The 17,231-nt window shown below is 49.6% G+C and overlaps 1 protein-coding gene across 1 annotated transcript in view; it reads right to left on the bottom strand.

Moving 5' to 3' along the window:
- Nucleotides 1-17,231, bottom strand: part of CSMD2 (CUB and Sushi multiple domains 2) — a 261,846-nt gene that overhangs the window by 67,198 nt on the left and 177,417 nt on the right. The window contains 7 exon segments of the mRNA XM_063177637.1: nt 337-528; nt 1,847-2,049; nt 6,279-6,405; nt 8,516-8,707; nt 9,265-9,421; nt 11,683-11,852; nt 16,484-16,672. Of these exon segments, the coding sequence (XP_063033707.1) occupies nt 337-528; nt 1,847-2,049; nt 6,279-6,405; nt 8,516-8,707; nt 9,265-9,421; nt 11,683-11,852; nt 16,484-16,672 (1,230 nt within the window).

The following is a 17,231-nucleotide window of genomic DNA, read 5'->3' as shown; positions in this document are numbered from 1 at the left end:
GGCAGGGCCCTGTGTCCCTGTGCTCAGGTCACAGATCTGTGTCCCTGTGCCCAGAACATGGCCCTGTGTGCATGGATTCAGGACATGGATCTTGTGTCCATGGATTCAGGTCACAGATTTGTGTCTGTGTGCCCAGGTCACAGATCAGTGTCCCTGTGCCAGGACAGGACCCTGTGTCCATGGATTCAGGACAGGCCCTGTGTCCCTGTGCCCAGGTCACAAATCAGTGTCCCTGTGCCCAGACCATGGATCTGTGTCCCCATGCCAGGACAGGACTGTGTGTCCATGGGCTCAGATCTGTGTCCCTGTGCCCAGACCATGGCTCTGTGCCCGTACCTGTGCAGGTGGGAGGGTCTGGCTGCCAGAAGAACCTGTTCTGGATCTGCACACAGGTGATCTGGGCCTCCCCTTGCAGGCTGTAGCCGGGGTTGCACTGGAAGGTGATGGAGTCCCCGGCCTCCCTGCTGTCCCCGCTCCGGCTCCCGTTCTGGGGGATTCCTGGGTCGTTGCAGGACGTGGCTGTGGACACTGCAGGACATTAAAAGCACTCCTGAATATTAATGTTTATTAACACCAGGCCTGCAGCACTGCCTGCCCTCAGGCTCTGTCCTTACCCAGACATCCAGGTCATGCCTTGTTTCCCCATCCCTCCTCCCTCAGCATCCCACGAAGTTCCCCCACACACAAAAAGTGCTTTTCCCTTTGCACTGAGCATCTGCCACTCCAGCTGGGAAAGGCTCTGGGGACCAGCAAGTTCAAGAGCAGCACCCAGGGAGCAGCTTTGATGTAGAATTGTGCACGTGGCTGTTTACTCCATCAGGCCAGACACCCACTGATCCTCCACGGTGCTTTTGGAGAGTTCTGTGCCAAGGCACATGCTGCAAAATCAACTCAGCCACCAGCACTTCACGCTTTCCCCTGAGTGCCAGAGAAATTTAGCCTCAAGATCTGTGAAGCATCAAGCCTGACCTTTCAGAAATGTGTTTGTTTCCTTTCCAGACTTGTTGCTGCCTCTCTTTGAGGTCTGAGATGTCCCCTGAGCTGGGGACAGGCAAAGCTTCGCTGCTGCCTGAGCTCAAGGTCTGCCAACAGCACATGGATTTACCAGCAGGGAAAATCCTGGAGTAATAGGAGTTTTGTGAGCTTATCCACCTCATTAAAGCTCCCAAGATCCCAAAGTGGACAGGTCTGAGCTCAGGTCTGGCTGCTTAGTCACACCTGCTGAACAAAGGCTTTGAGCAGGAGCAGTCAATAAAGCCCAGCTCCAGATCAGGAGCTTATTTCCTGCTAAGTTGATGAGAGTCTGTTACAGCCAGGCAGTTTAGAGAAAGCTGCTCTTGAAAGAGCCAGAGGAAATCCCTCTCTTTCTGTGCAGCTGGAGATAAGGAAGTTAACAGCCCAGGCTGGTCCTTCCTGGCAGGATAAGACACAAAAATCTGGCAAAAAACACCCAGGATGGCACCGCTGTGCTGCGTAACACAAAGCTCTGCCTCTGTCTGGGTCATCCCAAAGCTCTGAAACCCAGCAGAAATTCTCCCCAAAATGCTGCCTTGTTCCTCCAGCCAAGCAAGACACCCTAGACAGAAAGCTATGGAAAGAAAAAACAGAAAACCCAAACTTGGGAAGATGTTTCAATGTGCCTCAGTCCAGGCAAAGTCACATCATCACTCACCCAACCACTCTCTGTTTTTATCACTCCAAAACAGCTGCACAAACCTGAACATTCCATAAATATTGGAATATATCACCCTAAATAATTGAAATTAATATGTCTGCAGGGCTGAGGTTTGGCTGGGGTTTCCCTCTGGGTCTGGTCAGGATTTTGAGGAACCCCTGCCCATCCCACCTGAGAACTGGATGGCAAAGCCCTGCTTGCTGGTGAAGAAGTCGGTGTTGAACTGCAGGATGACGGAGTTGAAGGTGCTGTGGATGTCCCCAGGCAGCCCTGAGCCGCTCATCTCCTTCAGCAGGATCCCGTTCTCCACCGGCCCGTCCCAGATCCGCAGCACGTCGTGGAACTCCTCGGTGTGGAAAACCATGAAATGGAGCCTGAGGGGCAAAAAACACCCGAAATTCAGGCGTGGAGTGTGGTTTGTGCCAAGTTCAGGCAGCCAGGCTGACACAGAATGTGGTGTTTCATCTGGAATTCAGGCCTGGAGTGTGGTTTGTTGTGGTATTTTTTGAGTCTTGAATTTGACTCCCTGTTTTTAGAAGGCTAATTGGGTATTTTATGTTATTATATTATATAAATTATACTAAATTTTATGTTACATCATTACTAAATTTATATATTATATTATATTATATTATATTATATTATATTATATTATATTATATTATATTATATTATATTATATTATATTATATTATATTATATTATATTATATATATTTACATATGTTTAAACATTATATATATTATATAATTTACATCATACTATTTAAAAATCATTATTATTATTACTACTAAATATTATGTCCTATATATGATATAAATTATACTAAACTACACCAAAGAATAGAGAAAGGATACAGACAGAAAGCTAAAAGATAAAAATGAATCTCGTGACTCTTTCCAGAGTCCAACACAGCCTGACCATGACTGGTCATCAAGTTAAAACAATCCACATGAAACCAACGAAACAAGCACCTGTTGGATAAACAATCTCTAAATTACATTCCAAAGCAGCAAAACACAGGAGAAGCTAATCAGACAAGAATTGTTTTCATTTTCATCTGAGGCTTCTGAGCTTCCCAGGAGAAGGAATCCTGGTGAAGGGATTTTTCAGAAAATTTGATGGAGCTGATCCCTTCCACTCCTGCCCTCCAATCCCACCTGGACAGGAGGAATTTCCCTGTCCCTGTTTGTCACTGCCCCATTTTCCCTCTGGCACAACAAAATCAGGCCAAGCATGGGCAACTCAACCCCAGTGTGAAACGGGGACAGAAACCTAGAAACAGAAAAAAAACTTCTCTAAAAAATAAACCCATCAGGTGCTGTGCTGAAATCCCTGCCAGCCCACAGAGGCAAACAGGGAAGCTTTCACTTGGCTGCTTTCCCATTTATCTGGGGCAAACATAAATAAATCAGGGGAGAGCCATAAAAAAAGGGGGAGAAAAAAAAAAAAAGAAAAAAGCCCCACTGCAAAATCCTCAGGAACAAAATGATGCCCAGAGAAGCTGGGAGAAACCAAAAGAGCTGAATCATAAATCTCCCAAGCAGAGACCTTGAGCAAAGAGAAATAAAGCCAGGCCTGAGGAAAATCAGGATGGATGGTGCAGAGCCGTTCTCCACGGCTGCCTTGCTGTGATTACGTTTGTTCCCAGCCTTAACTGGGCCCAGTGAGCCAGAACTGCTGGGAAAAGCTAAAAACTCATCCCTGGAGACCTTGGGATCAGGGAGAGGCTGCCAGGGGTTGAGCTGGGCTGGGGGGGACACCCTGGAACTGCCACCAGCAACTCCAGGGCTGCCTAAATCACCCCCTTTTAGCTGAGAAAAAACAAATTCAGGGGGAGAACACCTGGATGATCCAGGTGATCAGGCTGGAATCTGCTGGGGTATCAGATCTGGAGCTCTCTGGAGCAAATCCAGCTATTCCACATTCACATCTCAGCTTCTCCCTCAGCCTGAGGTGTGAGACCAGGCACGGCCCCTGCTGTAGCAGACAATGGAGGGGAACGGAATTTTATTCCTGAGGGGAAAGGAGTTTTATTCCTGAGAGGAAAGGAGTTCTATTCCTGAAGAGAAAGGAATTTTATTCCTGAGGGGAAAGGAGTTTTATTCCTGAAGGGAAAAGAGTTCTATTCCTGAGAGGAAAGGAGTTCTATTCCTGCACTCTGACAATCCCAATTTCCCAATTACAGGCATGGAAATGCAGTAAAAAACAAACAAAAAAAAATCACAAACCCCCCCCCCCCCAAACAAAACAAACAAAAAGAATCACAAACAAACAAGCAAACAAACAAACCCCAAAAAACAAACAAACAAAAAAACACCAAAAAACAAAACAAAAAAACAAAACAAAAAAAAAAACCAACAACCCAATCCAAACCAACAAACAAAAAAACCCAACAAACCAAAACCAAAAAAAAACAAACAAAAAAACCCCAAACCCCAACACCCAAACCAAACCAAAACTAACAACCAAATTAAAAACTGGAGAGATTATATTTATATAAGTGTGAGAGTGGGGAAGTTCTGCCAGCTTAGCAAGGAGCAGAGAGGAGAGCCCAGCTCTACCCTGAGTGTGAACAACCCTTGATGCCTGTGGGTCCCTTCCAGCTCTGGGTATTTTCTCACTGCTGTTTTCAGATGAAACTCTGCAAAGTGGAACCTGTCAATACCCACGAAAATGGGAATTAACAACATCAGTGGAATTTTACAACACTGGGATGAGGGATTGGCCACAACTCTGCCATGTCTCTGTGTCCTCTGCTCCCAGCTGGGTAAGGAATTTCCATCCATTTTCCAGCACAACCTCCTCCTTTTCCTCCTCTTCCTCCTCTCCTCCAGCCCAACCAAGGCACTCCAAGCCCCCTGTGCAAGAGCAGCCCTTTCCCTTCCATGGCTCTGAGGTGCAGACTCATTTTTCTCGCTGTCTCACCCCCCTGCCCTTCCCCTCGTGCTGCGCAGCTACAGCTTCATTCCAAAAGCTCTGGTGATTAATTTTCATGTAAGTTATAAATGAGAGCTTTATGCAATTGTATCATGCGTGAAGAGGATTATTTTTCCAATGGATTACCATAAAAATGAAGTTGCTGGGAATGTGCTCTCTCCACTCCCCTGAGATCAGCCGTGCTGCTGCTGGAGCTGGGAGATGAAAGGGGCAGGGAGAGGGAGCTCTGATCCCTGGGAAAGGCAGGGTCACCAGGTGTGTGGGGCTCTGACACCTTCCAGAACCTTCTCCTTTCACTGCTGGCCTCTTCCAAGCCTTTGGTTGATCCCAAATCTCTGCTCATGCTTTTAGGGATTACAAGAGCAAAGTTGCTGAAGCAGCCTTTGGATGGGGGAGGAAAAAGGGACCTCTCTCCTCTGTCCTATAAAAAACTTTTCCACGAGAATAAAAATAGAGGAGATTTCAAGTGGAAGCTGCCTGTGCAGGGATTCAGCTGCTTTGGCTGTGCTTTTCCTCCTCTGTTCACACCCAAGCCCATCCATTATTGAGCCATTCTGAAGGGCAGCGCTAATGGAGGAATTTCTGCATGAAATAAAAATGAAAACACCAGGCCAAACCTGCCTCCAGCAGAACTCCACGGGCTAAAAGCAGCACAGAGCTCACCCTGAGGGACAGGCTGTGCTGGGATGGGTGCTGAGGCAGCAGGGAGGAGAAAATGGGATGGAGAGGGAAGGAATTCAGGATGGAACAGCAACAGGCTTGGGATGAGCCAGGAATGGCTGAGAAGCACTGGGAACTCTGATGGGAGAGGATTATTATTATTATTATTATTATTATTATTATTATTATTATTATTATTATTATTATTATTATTATTATTATTATTATTATTATTATATTACTATTATTACTATTATTACTATTACTATTATTTATCATTACCATCACTATTATTGTTGTTGTTGTTATTCAGAACTTTTAAGGTGCAATTCTCCCCCTCAAATCCCACTCAGTCAAAGCTTAGCTTGCCCAAATTTTCCAGTTTTTTGTGGGTTTTGGCCAGCCTGGAATCTCTGGGAACACCCAGGACAGCCCTGAAGGGTTTGGCAAACATCACTGAGGGGGTGGTGGGGCAGATGGGAAGGATCAGGGAGAAGGAATTCCCTGGATCTTGGGACATTCCCTGTGATTTCCTACAAGACCCCCATTCCAGGATTGTGTGGCCATTCAGCACTTTTGGGATGTTCCTCATTAATCAGGTGGAAAAAAGGGTTTGATTCTGGATGCATCCCATTAAGGAGAGGGGTGGGAAGCTGTTCCATGGGCACCAAAGCTCATCAGGGATGTTTGAGCTGAGGAACACCATGGGCAGGACCAGGACATGGCCTGGTGTCACCACCCAGGGCCGAAAACAGAGGAGCAGTGATGCCACAGGGGGCTCTGAGCAACCTGGGAAATAAACCCCATAAATCCCCAATCCCATCCTAAACCATTCCCCGATTCTGGAACCAACGCAGTGACTTCTCCCTGCTTGTCCCTCAGCTTCTCCTCCTTTGCTTTATTTAATTTTTGACCTTTGTTTCTGTGAGAAATCCGTGGGGATTTTTTTTGAAAAAACCAGCTCCAAGTGGGAAAGAAGCCAAACCACAGGAGCCCAGCTCACCCAATGGTGCACCCAGGCTCTGCCTCGATGGTCCAGATGCAGTTGAGGTTGTGGTCGTAGGGAGTTGGGTATCCTGGAGAAAGGATCCGTCCCGAGGTCTCTCCTCTGATTGTCCCTCCACACTCAGCTGGAACAAAAATATTTGTGGGGTTAGGGAGGAGATTTGCGGCTTTTTGTGGCTCTTGCGTGGCAACAATCCCACCTTGCAACAGAGATTATTCCTGGCTTTTTCCAGGGATTCTAAAAGCTTACAAAGATGAAGGGAATTGTTGAATTCAGCTGAGTTATCAGAGTTATTCTGCATTTCTGAACACCTGGCAAAGCTTCCCTGCACATTTCTGAATCCCCAGGGAGCAAAAGCAGAGCCTGTCAGGATCCTGATTCCCTGCTCCACACGTGGGGGTGAAGGAGCTCTGCTCCTCTGCTTGGATTCATCAGAAAATGAAGGATAAGAAGGCAAAGAACTTGTAAATGTCGCTGTAAATGAACTGCAAAGAATGTGAGGATTTGGAGTAATTTCCATAACATATCCATTCAAATTCTGCAATTTTCATTTCTTTCCGTTTTCTTTCATTTCTTTTTAATTTCCACACGCTCAGACACGGCCTCATATCCAACACACGAAGAGCAAACAGGCTGAAGGTTAAGAAAACGCACAAATGACGGAGATTTATCTTTTCACATCAATAAATGTAAAAAATCCCAGCCAAGGACTGGCCCTGCCTCCTGGGAGAGGGAACACGGAGTGCCAGGGGCTGAGCACATCCCTGGGTGTGGAGATCTCCCAGGGGACTCGGTGTCCAACAACTCCCCCATGTCCTGGGCACGGCAGGACAGGAATCAGCAATCAGCCCCATTCATTTAACACACAGAACCCCAAACCGGAATTTGGAAGAGCTGCAGGTGAAAAGGGAACTCTGCAAAGGGAATTGAAATGTCTGGGGATGGGATCAGGTGTCAGGCAGCTCTGAAATAAACCTGGCTCTGAGCTGTCACGCAGGACACACGTTGGCGTCACTATCAGGAGGTGACACTCACTTCAGCATGTCCAGAGTGAAAGGACAGGGCTGGAACAGCACAAGGAAGCAAAAATCCCTTGTCAAATGTGGGTTTAGGGCAGAGGGTTTCATGCTAAAGCTGCTTCAGGTGCTCTCTGTCTCATACAGGAGCCTCACCACGTTAATTAGTGCAGATGGGCAATTAACAGCAGAGTTAATGTCCACGGATCAGCAAAGGGTGGTCAGGGTGGGGAATCCAATTTCCTGGAGGTGCAGGAGGTGTCTCCATCTCGAGATGCCTCAGAGAGGAGCCTCACCTCAACTTAATTAGTGCAGATGCAATTAATAGGAGAGTTAATGTCACATGGATGAGCAAAGCAGGGACAGAAGGTGGCCAGGGAGTGGCATCCAAGGAAATCACTTCCAGGAAGTTTTTCCATCTCAAGGACCCTCACCACAGACACCTTAATTAGTGCAGATGCAATTAACAGCAGAGTTAATGTCAATGGATCAGCAAAGCGTGGTCAGGGCATGGAATCCACAAGGAAATAATTTCCTGGAGGTTCTGGAGGAGCAGGAGGTGTCTCCACCTCGAGATGCCTCACAGAGGATCCTCACCACAACTTAATTAGCGTAGATGGGAGTAATTAATAGCAGTTAATGTCAATGGATCAGCAAAGCTAGGACAAAAAAATGGTCAGGGTAGGACCATTTTTTGTAGGATAGGGTGTGGGACCAAGGGCGTTCAGGGTGTGTGATCCAAATCTCGGTCTGGAGAGTGCTGGAGGAGCTGGAGGTGTCTCCATCTTGAGGACCTCACCACACACAGCTCAATTAGTGCAGATGCAATTAACAGCAGAGTTAATGTCAGCGGATCAGCAAAGCAGGGACCAAGGATGTTCAGGGGGTGGGATCCCAGGAAATCTCTCCTGGAGAAGGAGGAAGGAGGAGGAGGAGGAGGAGGAGGAGAAGGAGAAGGAGGAGAAGGAGAAGGAGAAGGAGAAGGAGAAGGAGAAGGAGAAGGAGAAGGAGAAGGAGAAGGAGAAGGAGAAGGAGAAGGAGAAGGAGAAGGAGAAGGAGAAGGAGAAGGAGAAGGAGAAGGAGAAGGAGAAGGAGAAGGAGAAGGAGAAGGAGGAGAAAAAGAAGGAGAAGGAGGAGAATAAGGAGAACGTGAATAAGGAGGAGAATGAAGAGAAGGAGGAGGAGAATAAGGAGAAGAAGGAGAAGAAGGTGTCTCACCCACACAGGTCGGCAGGGGCTGGTCCCAGGCTCTCCTCTCTCCAGTCAGGCACACCAGCACCCTGGTGCCTCTCAGGGTGTAGCCAGGGTCACAGCTGAAGGACACTGAGCTGCCAGCAAAGTGTCCCTCGTCGTGCACCTTGTACCCAAACTGGGGCACGCCGGGGTCCTCGCACTTGATGAGCTCAAAACCTGCACAGGGAGCAAGGGCAGCTGTTGGCACTGGGGATTTCACAGCCAGGAGGGTTTCACTCAAAGCCATGGTGGGGTTTTCTTCTTACAATGATTTGTTGGGGACCAAAGGGGCCGTGTTGGAAATCAGAGGGATTTTAATTAATGTTGGAGTTTTGATCTGGATTTCGGGATCGCTACAGGCTCGACAGGAAAGGTTTGATCAGATCCCAGGGAATAGGGACAGGAGAAGAGGAAACAGCCTTGAGCTGTGCCAGGGGAGGTCAGGTTGGATATCAGGAGGAATTTCTTCATGGAAAGGGTTGGAAGGGGCTGTGCCCATCCCTGGAGGTGTCCAAGGAATGGCTGGAGGTGGCATTCAGTGACAAGCTGGGGATCAGGCACAGCTTGGACTGGGAGGGCTTGGAGGGCTTTCCCACCCTCAGTAATCCTGGGATTCTGTGCTCTCCCACACTCCAACTCCACTTTGGGTACAAGACCACCCCAGAAAGGACTCTTTGCTCGTGTGCAACACAAAACCACAAAAAAACACCTCGACCCGTGGGATTGGAACTCACTGGAGAACTGCAGCTCGAAGCCCTTGCTGGTGTTGGCAGTGTCGGTGATGAACTCCAGCCACATGGAGCTGGAGGTGCTGTTGATGCTGGTGCCCAGCAGCTCCGAGCGGCTGAAGGTGCCCAGCAGCCGGGCAGAGCTGTTGGTGCCATCGTAGACCTGGCGGGGGAACAAGAAATCCAGCCTGGAAAAGCCATTCCTGGGATCAAACCATCACTGCCCAGAGGGGCTCTGGCTGCTCCTGCATCCCTGCAAGTGTCCAAGGCCAGGTTGGACAGGGCTTGGAACAACCTGGGACAGTGGAAGGTGTCCCTGCCCATGGATGATCCTTAAGATCCCTTCCAACACAAACCATTCCAGGATTTCCTTAAGGTCTCTTCCCACCCAAACCATTCCAGGATTTCCTTAAGGTCCCTTCCCACCCAAACCATTCCAGGATTTCCTTAAGGTCCCTTCCCACCCAAACCATTCCAGGATTTCCTTAAGGTCTCTTCCCACCCAAACCATTCCAGGATTTCCTTAAGGTCCCTTCCCACCCAAACCATTCCAGGATTTCCTTAAGGCCCTTCCCACCCCAAACCATTCCAGGATCTCCTTAAGGTCTCTTCCCACCCAAACCATTCCAGGATTTCCTTAAGGTCCCTTCCCACCCCAAACCATTCCAGGATTTCTCTGCAGTTTCACTGAGCTCTAGAAAAGAGAAATTATTGAGGAATTCATCCCACCTAGTCCCTGATCTGCTCACAGCAACACCCTGGGTTTGTCCTTTGGGTTTTTTTTTTTTTTTGGGAAGAGCCAGCAGCTCCTGATAAAAGAGCCAGCAGCTCCTGATAAATGCCCTGATTTGGGGTCAGCTCAAATCAAGGAATTTGCTCCTGGCACTGAGCTGATCCTGGGTATTGGAGGGAAAAGGGAAGGAAAGAACCAACCCCACTCTGAATTCCAGCTTCAGGCTGGAAAAGCAACTCCAACCCTCCAGGATTTGTCCCACAGGTGATCCAGGAGTGGTTCCTGGATCCACAAGTGCAAACAGGGACAAATCCTTCAGGCAATGTGAGCTGAGATCCAGGATATCAAACTAAAAGTCTGATTTGATGGAACTCCACAGTGCTGCCCACCTGAGGAGCAGCATTTCCACCCTGGAGGATCTGCACTCTCCTCCTCAGCCCTGATTTACTCTGCACACTGGGCTGCATCTCCTCAGTTCTCTTTCCCAAGGATCAGCTGCTAAAAATTCACATTTTAGCCCCAGACTGACTCAGAGATGAGCCTTGATTTAAGAAAAACACAAATGGGGTTTTTTTTCTTCCTTTTGTGAGGACCAAGAGCAGCTCCTCACCAGTGGAGATCGATAGGAACTTTCCTCAGATGAGCAGCTGATGACAAACCTACTGAGAAAATGTAATTCCTCTGACAAGGAGTACATTCCTTGCACTAACAGGAAATCTTTCTCCCTTTCCAGTCATTTGTGAGCTGGAAACGTGGATTACGCCTCTCCTGGAGTGTGACACTTCAATGAGGACAGAGGATTCCTGGGAAGATGGCTCAGCACATCCTTGCAATATTAATGCCTCCTTCAAAACCATTCCTTTGGTTAATAAAAAAAGAAAAACTCAGCCTGGATTTGTCTCCTTCTCCACAGAGTCCTGCAGCTTGAATAATCTCAGAAGAGTCTGGAGTTCTGCATTTCAATCAGCCCCTTTTTTTTGGGACAAACCAGCCTTGATTCTTCAAAGCACTGAAATAATGCTCAAACCCTCACTATTCTGATGGATGAGGAGTTTTTCCTGGGCAATTCCACAGGTGGGAGCCGAAGTTTAGCTGGTCTGGGGGAAATTTGGGCTTCCAAACTGCCATGGAATCACTGGGATGACACAGAGGTTGTTCCCACCAAAATTTTAGAGTCTTTTGGATGGATGAGGAATTTTTCCTGTGCAAACCCACAGGTGAGAGCTGAAGATTAGCTGGTCTGGGAGAAATGTGGGCTTCCAAACTGCCATGGAATCACTCCATGGCATTGGGATGACACAGGTCACTCCTACCTAATCCCATGAGCATTTTAGAGCTGTTCTGGTGGATGAGGAATTTTTCCTGTGCAATTCCACAGGTGAGAGCTGAAGATTAGCTGGTCTGGGAGAAATCTGCCACGGCAATCATTCCATGGCACTGGGATGACACAGAGGTCACTCCCATCTAATCCCATCAAAATCTTAGAGCCTTTCTGGTGAATGAGGAGTTTTCCCTGTGCATTCCACAGGTGGGTGCTGAAGTTTAGCTGGTCTGGGGGAAATCTGGCATTCCAAACGGCCATGGGAATCCCTCCATGGCACTGGGATGACACGGTGACCACTCCCACCCAATCCCATGAGAATTTTTGAGCATTTCGAGACATTGCTCTCCACTGCCCGAGCCGGAATTACCTTGAGGACATCTCCTGCCTCCAGCTCGAACGTCCTGGCTTTCAGCTGGATGCCCTTGCCAGGCTGGCTCTGGATGGAGTAGATGCACTCGTGGTTGTTGTTGTAGTTCAGGGGGTAGTTGGGGGACAGCAGCACACCCTGGGTGCCCGTCACCGAGGAGCCACACTCAGCTGCAGCGAGACACAAAGGCACATTTCAGTGACCCCACGCGTCTGCTGGCCACAGCACACATGCAGGAGGCGCCTCTGAAGGCCACAGCTGCTCAGCCCCTCCTGCAGCAGCAAGGAGACGCCTTCTCCCTGTTGGTATTTACTACAACCTGTTGTTATTTACCACAATCTCTTGTTACTCTCTACAACCTGCTGGTATTCGCTACAACGTCTTGTTACTCACCACAACCTGTTGGCATTTACTACAACCTCTTGTTACTCACTATGAACTGTTGTTATTCACTACAACCTGCTGGTATTCACTACAACCTCTTGATACTCACTACAACCTGTTGGCATTCACTACAACCTCTTGTTACTCACTATGACCTCTTGTTATTCACTACAACCTGCTGGTATTCACTACAACCTCTTGGTACTCACTACAACCTCTTGGTACTCACTATGACCTGTTGTTATTCACTACAATTTGCTGGTATTCACTACAACCTCTTGGTACTCACTACAACCTCTTGGTACTCACTATGACCTCTTGTTATTCACTACAACCTGCTGGTATTCACTACAACCTGCTGGTATTCACTACAACCTCTTGTTACTCACTATGACCTCTTGTTATTCACTACAACCTGCTGGTATTCACTACAACCTCTTGCTACTCACTACAACTTCTTGTTACTCACTATGACCTGTTGTTACTCACTACAACCTGCTGGTATTCACTACAACCTCTTGGTACTCACTACAACTTCTTGTTACTCGCTACAACCTGTTGTTATTCACGACAATCTCTTGCTATTCACTGCAACCTGCTGTGGTTCACTACAACCTGCAGACTGTCCCCTTTCCCATCAAATTTTCCTAGCCAGGCTTCTCTCCTCTTTCAGAATCTGTGTAAATGTAAATCTGGGGGGGAATTTGGGGAGGAGTCTGTGTAAATTTAAATCTCTGTGAATCTCTGTGAAATGTGTGTGGATCTGTGGGAAATCTGTGGGAATTTGGGGGGATCTGTGGGGGATATTTGTAAATATAAATCTATGTCAATCTCTGTGAGATCTGCGGGGAATTTGTGGGGAATCTGTAGGAATTTGGGTGAATCTGTGTAAATGTAAATCTGTGTGAAGCACTGTGAAATCTGTGTGGATCTGTGAGAATTTGGGGGAATCTGTGGGGGATCTGTGGGAAATCTGTGCAAATATAAATCTGTGTGAATCTCTGTGAAATGTGAGTGGATCTGTGGGAAATCTGGGGGAATTTGGGTGAATCTGGAGGGGATCTGTGTAACTGTGTGTGAATCTCTGTGAAATGTGTGTGGATCTGTGGGAAATCTGTGGGAATTTTGGGGGGATCTGTGGGGGATATTTGTAAATATAAATCTATGTCAATCTGTGGGAAATCTGTGGGGAATTTGTGGGGAATCTGTAGGAGTTTGGGTGAATCTGTGTAAATGTAAATCTGTGTGAAGCACTGTGAAATCTGTGTGGATCTGTGAGAATTTGGGGGAATCTGTGGGGGATCTGTGGGAAATCTGTGCAAACATAAATCTGTGTGAATCTCTGTGAAATGTGAGTGGATCTGTGGGAAATCTGGGGGAATTTGGGTGAATCTGGAGGGGATCTGTGTAAATGTGTGTGAATCTCTGTGAAATTTATGTGGATCTGTGGGAAATCTGTGAGAATTTGGGGGAATCTGTGGGGGATCTGTGGGAAATCTGTGCAAATATAAATCTGTGTGAATCTCTGTGAAATGTGTGTGGATCTGTGGGAAATCTGTGGGAAATATGGGGGGGGGATCTGTGAGTAATCTGTGCAAATATAAATCTGTGTGAGTCTCTGTGACATCTGCGTGGATCTGCAGAAAATCTGTGGGAAATGGATGTAGACCTGTACGAATCCTTATAAATTCGTGTGGATCTGCTCAGAACAACCCCACGCTGAGGATTTTCTGTTCCTCCTGCCGAGCTCCCACACGAGCCAGCCGTGACTCACTGTTTTCCCAGCCTGTTTACCCTGCAGGATTTTCTGCTGTCAAACACTGGCTGCCTGCTCCTCTGGGGCTCTGCACGCAGGCCTGGGGATGGGCACTCCAAAAGTCCCCCTGAGAGCAGGTTTTGGGATCAATCTAATGTCCCTGAGTCCTCCTAGCTCCTGGAGCTGAGGGAACCATCCCAGGTGAGGAAACCATCCCAGGGAAGCTCCTGGAGATGAGGGAACCATCCCAGGTCAGGAAACCCTCCCAGAACAACTCCTGGACCTGAGGGAACCATCCCAGGTGAGGGAACCATCCCAGGGAAGCTCCTGGAGATGAAGGAACCATCCCAGAGCAGCTGCTGGAGCTCAAGGAACCATCCCAGGTGAGGGAACCATCCCAGGACAGCTCCTGGAGCTCAAGGAACCATCCCAGGTGAGGGAACCATGCCAGGGCAGCTCCTGGAGATGAAGGAACCATCCCAGGTGAGGGAACCATCCCAGAGCAGATCCTGGATGATGAGGAAACCATCCCATGTGAGGACACCATCCCAGAGCAGCTCCTGGAGCTGAAGGAACCATCCCAGGTGAGGGAACCATCCCAGGGCAGCTCCTGGAGCTGAAGGAACCATCCCAGGTGAGGGAACCACCCCAGAGCAGCTTCTGGAGCTGAGGGAACCATCCCAGAGCAGCTCCTGGAGCTGAGGAAACCATCCCAGAGCAGCTCCTGGAGCTCAAGGAACCATCCCAGGTCAGGGAACCATCCCAGGGAAGCTCCTGGAGCTGAAGGAACCATCCCAGGTGAGGGAACCATCCCAGGACAGCTCCTGGAGCTGAAGGAACCATCCCAGGTGAGGGAACCATCCCAGGACAGCTCCTGGAGCTGAAGGAACCATCCCAGGGCAGCTCCTGGAGCTGGAGGAGCCATCCCAGGTGAGGGAACCATGCCAGGGCAGCTCCTGGCTCTGCTGCTCCTCCAGGGAAGGGTTAAGCAGCAGATGCACCCAGAGGAGGCTCTCTGGAGGAGACTCTGGGTCCTCTGCTCTCGCCAGGGATGAAAAGCTGAATATTGGCACAGATTCCCCGGGGACAACGCTGGGGACATCTCAGGGAGCTGTCCTGGCCACAGGGCTTGGACAAAGGAACAAAAACCACTCTGAGCCCTCCCCAGAGCATCTCTAGGACAGGAGCTGAATGCAGAGCGTCTGGAGAAGCAATTAAACCTCCTGTGATCTTAATGAGTCCGTCTCCCTTCTCCATCCCTGTCCAGGCAGATCTGAGCAGCACGGGGGACACTGTGACAGGGCTGTCACCCTGCCACAGAGCTCTGGGCCATCAGCCCTGAGTCTGCCCTGCTCTGATCAAGCCAAGCTGTTAATTCTGAGCCAGGAACAGCAGCCAGGGTTGTCCACTCAGTGCTGCTGTCTGAGGCTCCAGTTCAAAGCTCTGGAAATGATTTTTTAGTTTGATTTTCATTCCCCTGATGAGCTTTATCTGCAGCCTGATTGTTACTCCTGCCTGTCCCAGCAGGATGAGGCCCCAGAGCTGGAAATTCAGCAGCACAGCTGGCTCTGCTGGGCAGCTTTGCCCTGAAATTCTCCCTCAAGGGTCACCCAGAGCTCAGGACAATCTCCTGAGCAGGTCTGGCCACCAGTGAGAGCCCTGCCCTGGCTGATCTGGAGGAATCCTCAGGCTCTGGGCGAGCAGAGCTGGGAACGATTTTCTACTGAAATTCTACACCAAAAAATAAGAGTGACATCTTTCTGCCAGGGCCTGGAGCATCTCCCCATCCCTGCTGTGGATTGGTCCCATCCTGGGGGGTGTCACCCATCCCAGGGGGGCTTCTATCCCCTCTGGGGGATGTCACTCATCCAGGGGATGTCACCCATCCACCTTGGGGGACATCACCAATCCCAGGAGTGCTCGCATCTGCTCTGGGGGATGTCACCCCTCCATCCCAGGGAATGCCACCCATCCCAGTTCCCATCCATCCCAGGGATGCTCCCAACCATCCTAGGGGATGCCACCCCATCCATCCCAGGGATGTCACCCCATCCATCCCAGGGCTGCTCCCATCCATCCCAGAGATGTCACTCATCTCAGGAATGTCACCCATCCATCCCAGGGGACGTCACTCATCCTAGGGGTGCTCCCATCCATTTTGGAGGATGCCACCCATCCCAGGGGTGTTTGCATCGATCCCAGGGGATATTACCCCCCCATCCCAGGAATATCACCCATCCCAGGAAGGTCTCCCATCCATCCCAGGGCATGTCACCCATCCCAAGGGATGCCACCCCTCCATCCCAGAGGTGCTCCCATCCATCCCAGGGCATGTCACCCATCCCAAGGGATGTCACCCCTCCATCCCAGGGGTGCTCCCATCCATCCTGGGGGATGTCACCCACCCATCCCAGAAATGTCACCCGTCCTAGGGGTGCTCCCAACCATCCTGGGCGATGACACTCCTTCATCCCAGGGATGTCACCCACCGCAGGGGTGCTCCCAACCATCCTGGGGGACGTCACCCATCCAGGAGACGTTGCCCCTCCATCCCAGGAGGTATCACCCATCCCAGGGACATCACCCACCCATCCCTGCCCACCTCAGGAGTGCAGCACAGCGGGGGCCAGCCAAGCAAAATGAAAGCACATGACCACCTACCAACACACCTTGGCAGAGGCGCACTCCACACTCGCCGCCGCCCGCCCAGGCAGGTGATGCGCGCCGCGCCCTCCAGCCGGTACCCGGGGAAGCACGAGAAGCTCAGCACGTCCCCCACCCCGAACTGCAGCCCCTTCCTGATGCTGTAGGCCGGCACCTCGGGCTCGTCACACGGCTCCAGGTCGTACTCTGGAGGGGAAAAATGGGGGGTTGAGGGATGGGAGGTGGGTTCTGTCCTCCACGGAGAGGAGATGAGGGTCCAAGGGAGTTCTGAGCCTTGATACAGCTGCAGCAAACCCATGAGGATGGAATCCCGTTTGGGCCATGAAAACCCACCTGGATTTCACCCCAACCTACAGCTCAAGGATTCTGTTCTTCCTGTAAATGACATGACGATCCAAGGGAGCTCTGAGCCTTGATCCAGCTGCATTTTGCAGGGAGGATGGAAAAATGAGGATGGAATCCTGTTTGGGCCATGAAAATCCACTGGGTTTCACCCCAACCTAAAACTCAGGGGTTCTGTCCTCCATGGAGAGGAGGACAGACATGAACATGAGGAGCCAAGGGAGCTCTGAACTTTGATCCAGCCGCAGTGAATCCATGAGGATTCCGAACCATGAAAACCCACCTGGATTTCAACCCAATCTAAAACTCAGGGGTTCTGTCCTCCAGAGAGAGGACACAAGGATCTAAGGGAGCTTTGATCCAGCTGCAGTGAACCCATGAGGACTCCAAGCCATGAAAATCC

Source organism: Melospiza melodia, chromosome 27 (genome assembly GCF_035770615.1).
Source record: "Melospiza melodia melodia isolate bMelMel2 chromosome 27, bMelMel2.pri, whole genome shotgun sequence".
Taxonomy (NCBI): domain Eukaryota; kingdom Metazoa; phylum Chordata; class Aves; order Passeriformes; family Passerellidae; genus Melospiza; species Melospiza melodia.
Note: the sequence above shows the minus strand (reverse complement) of the source record. Positions and strands in the feature narration are given on the sequence as shown.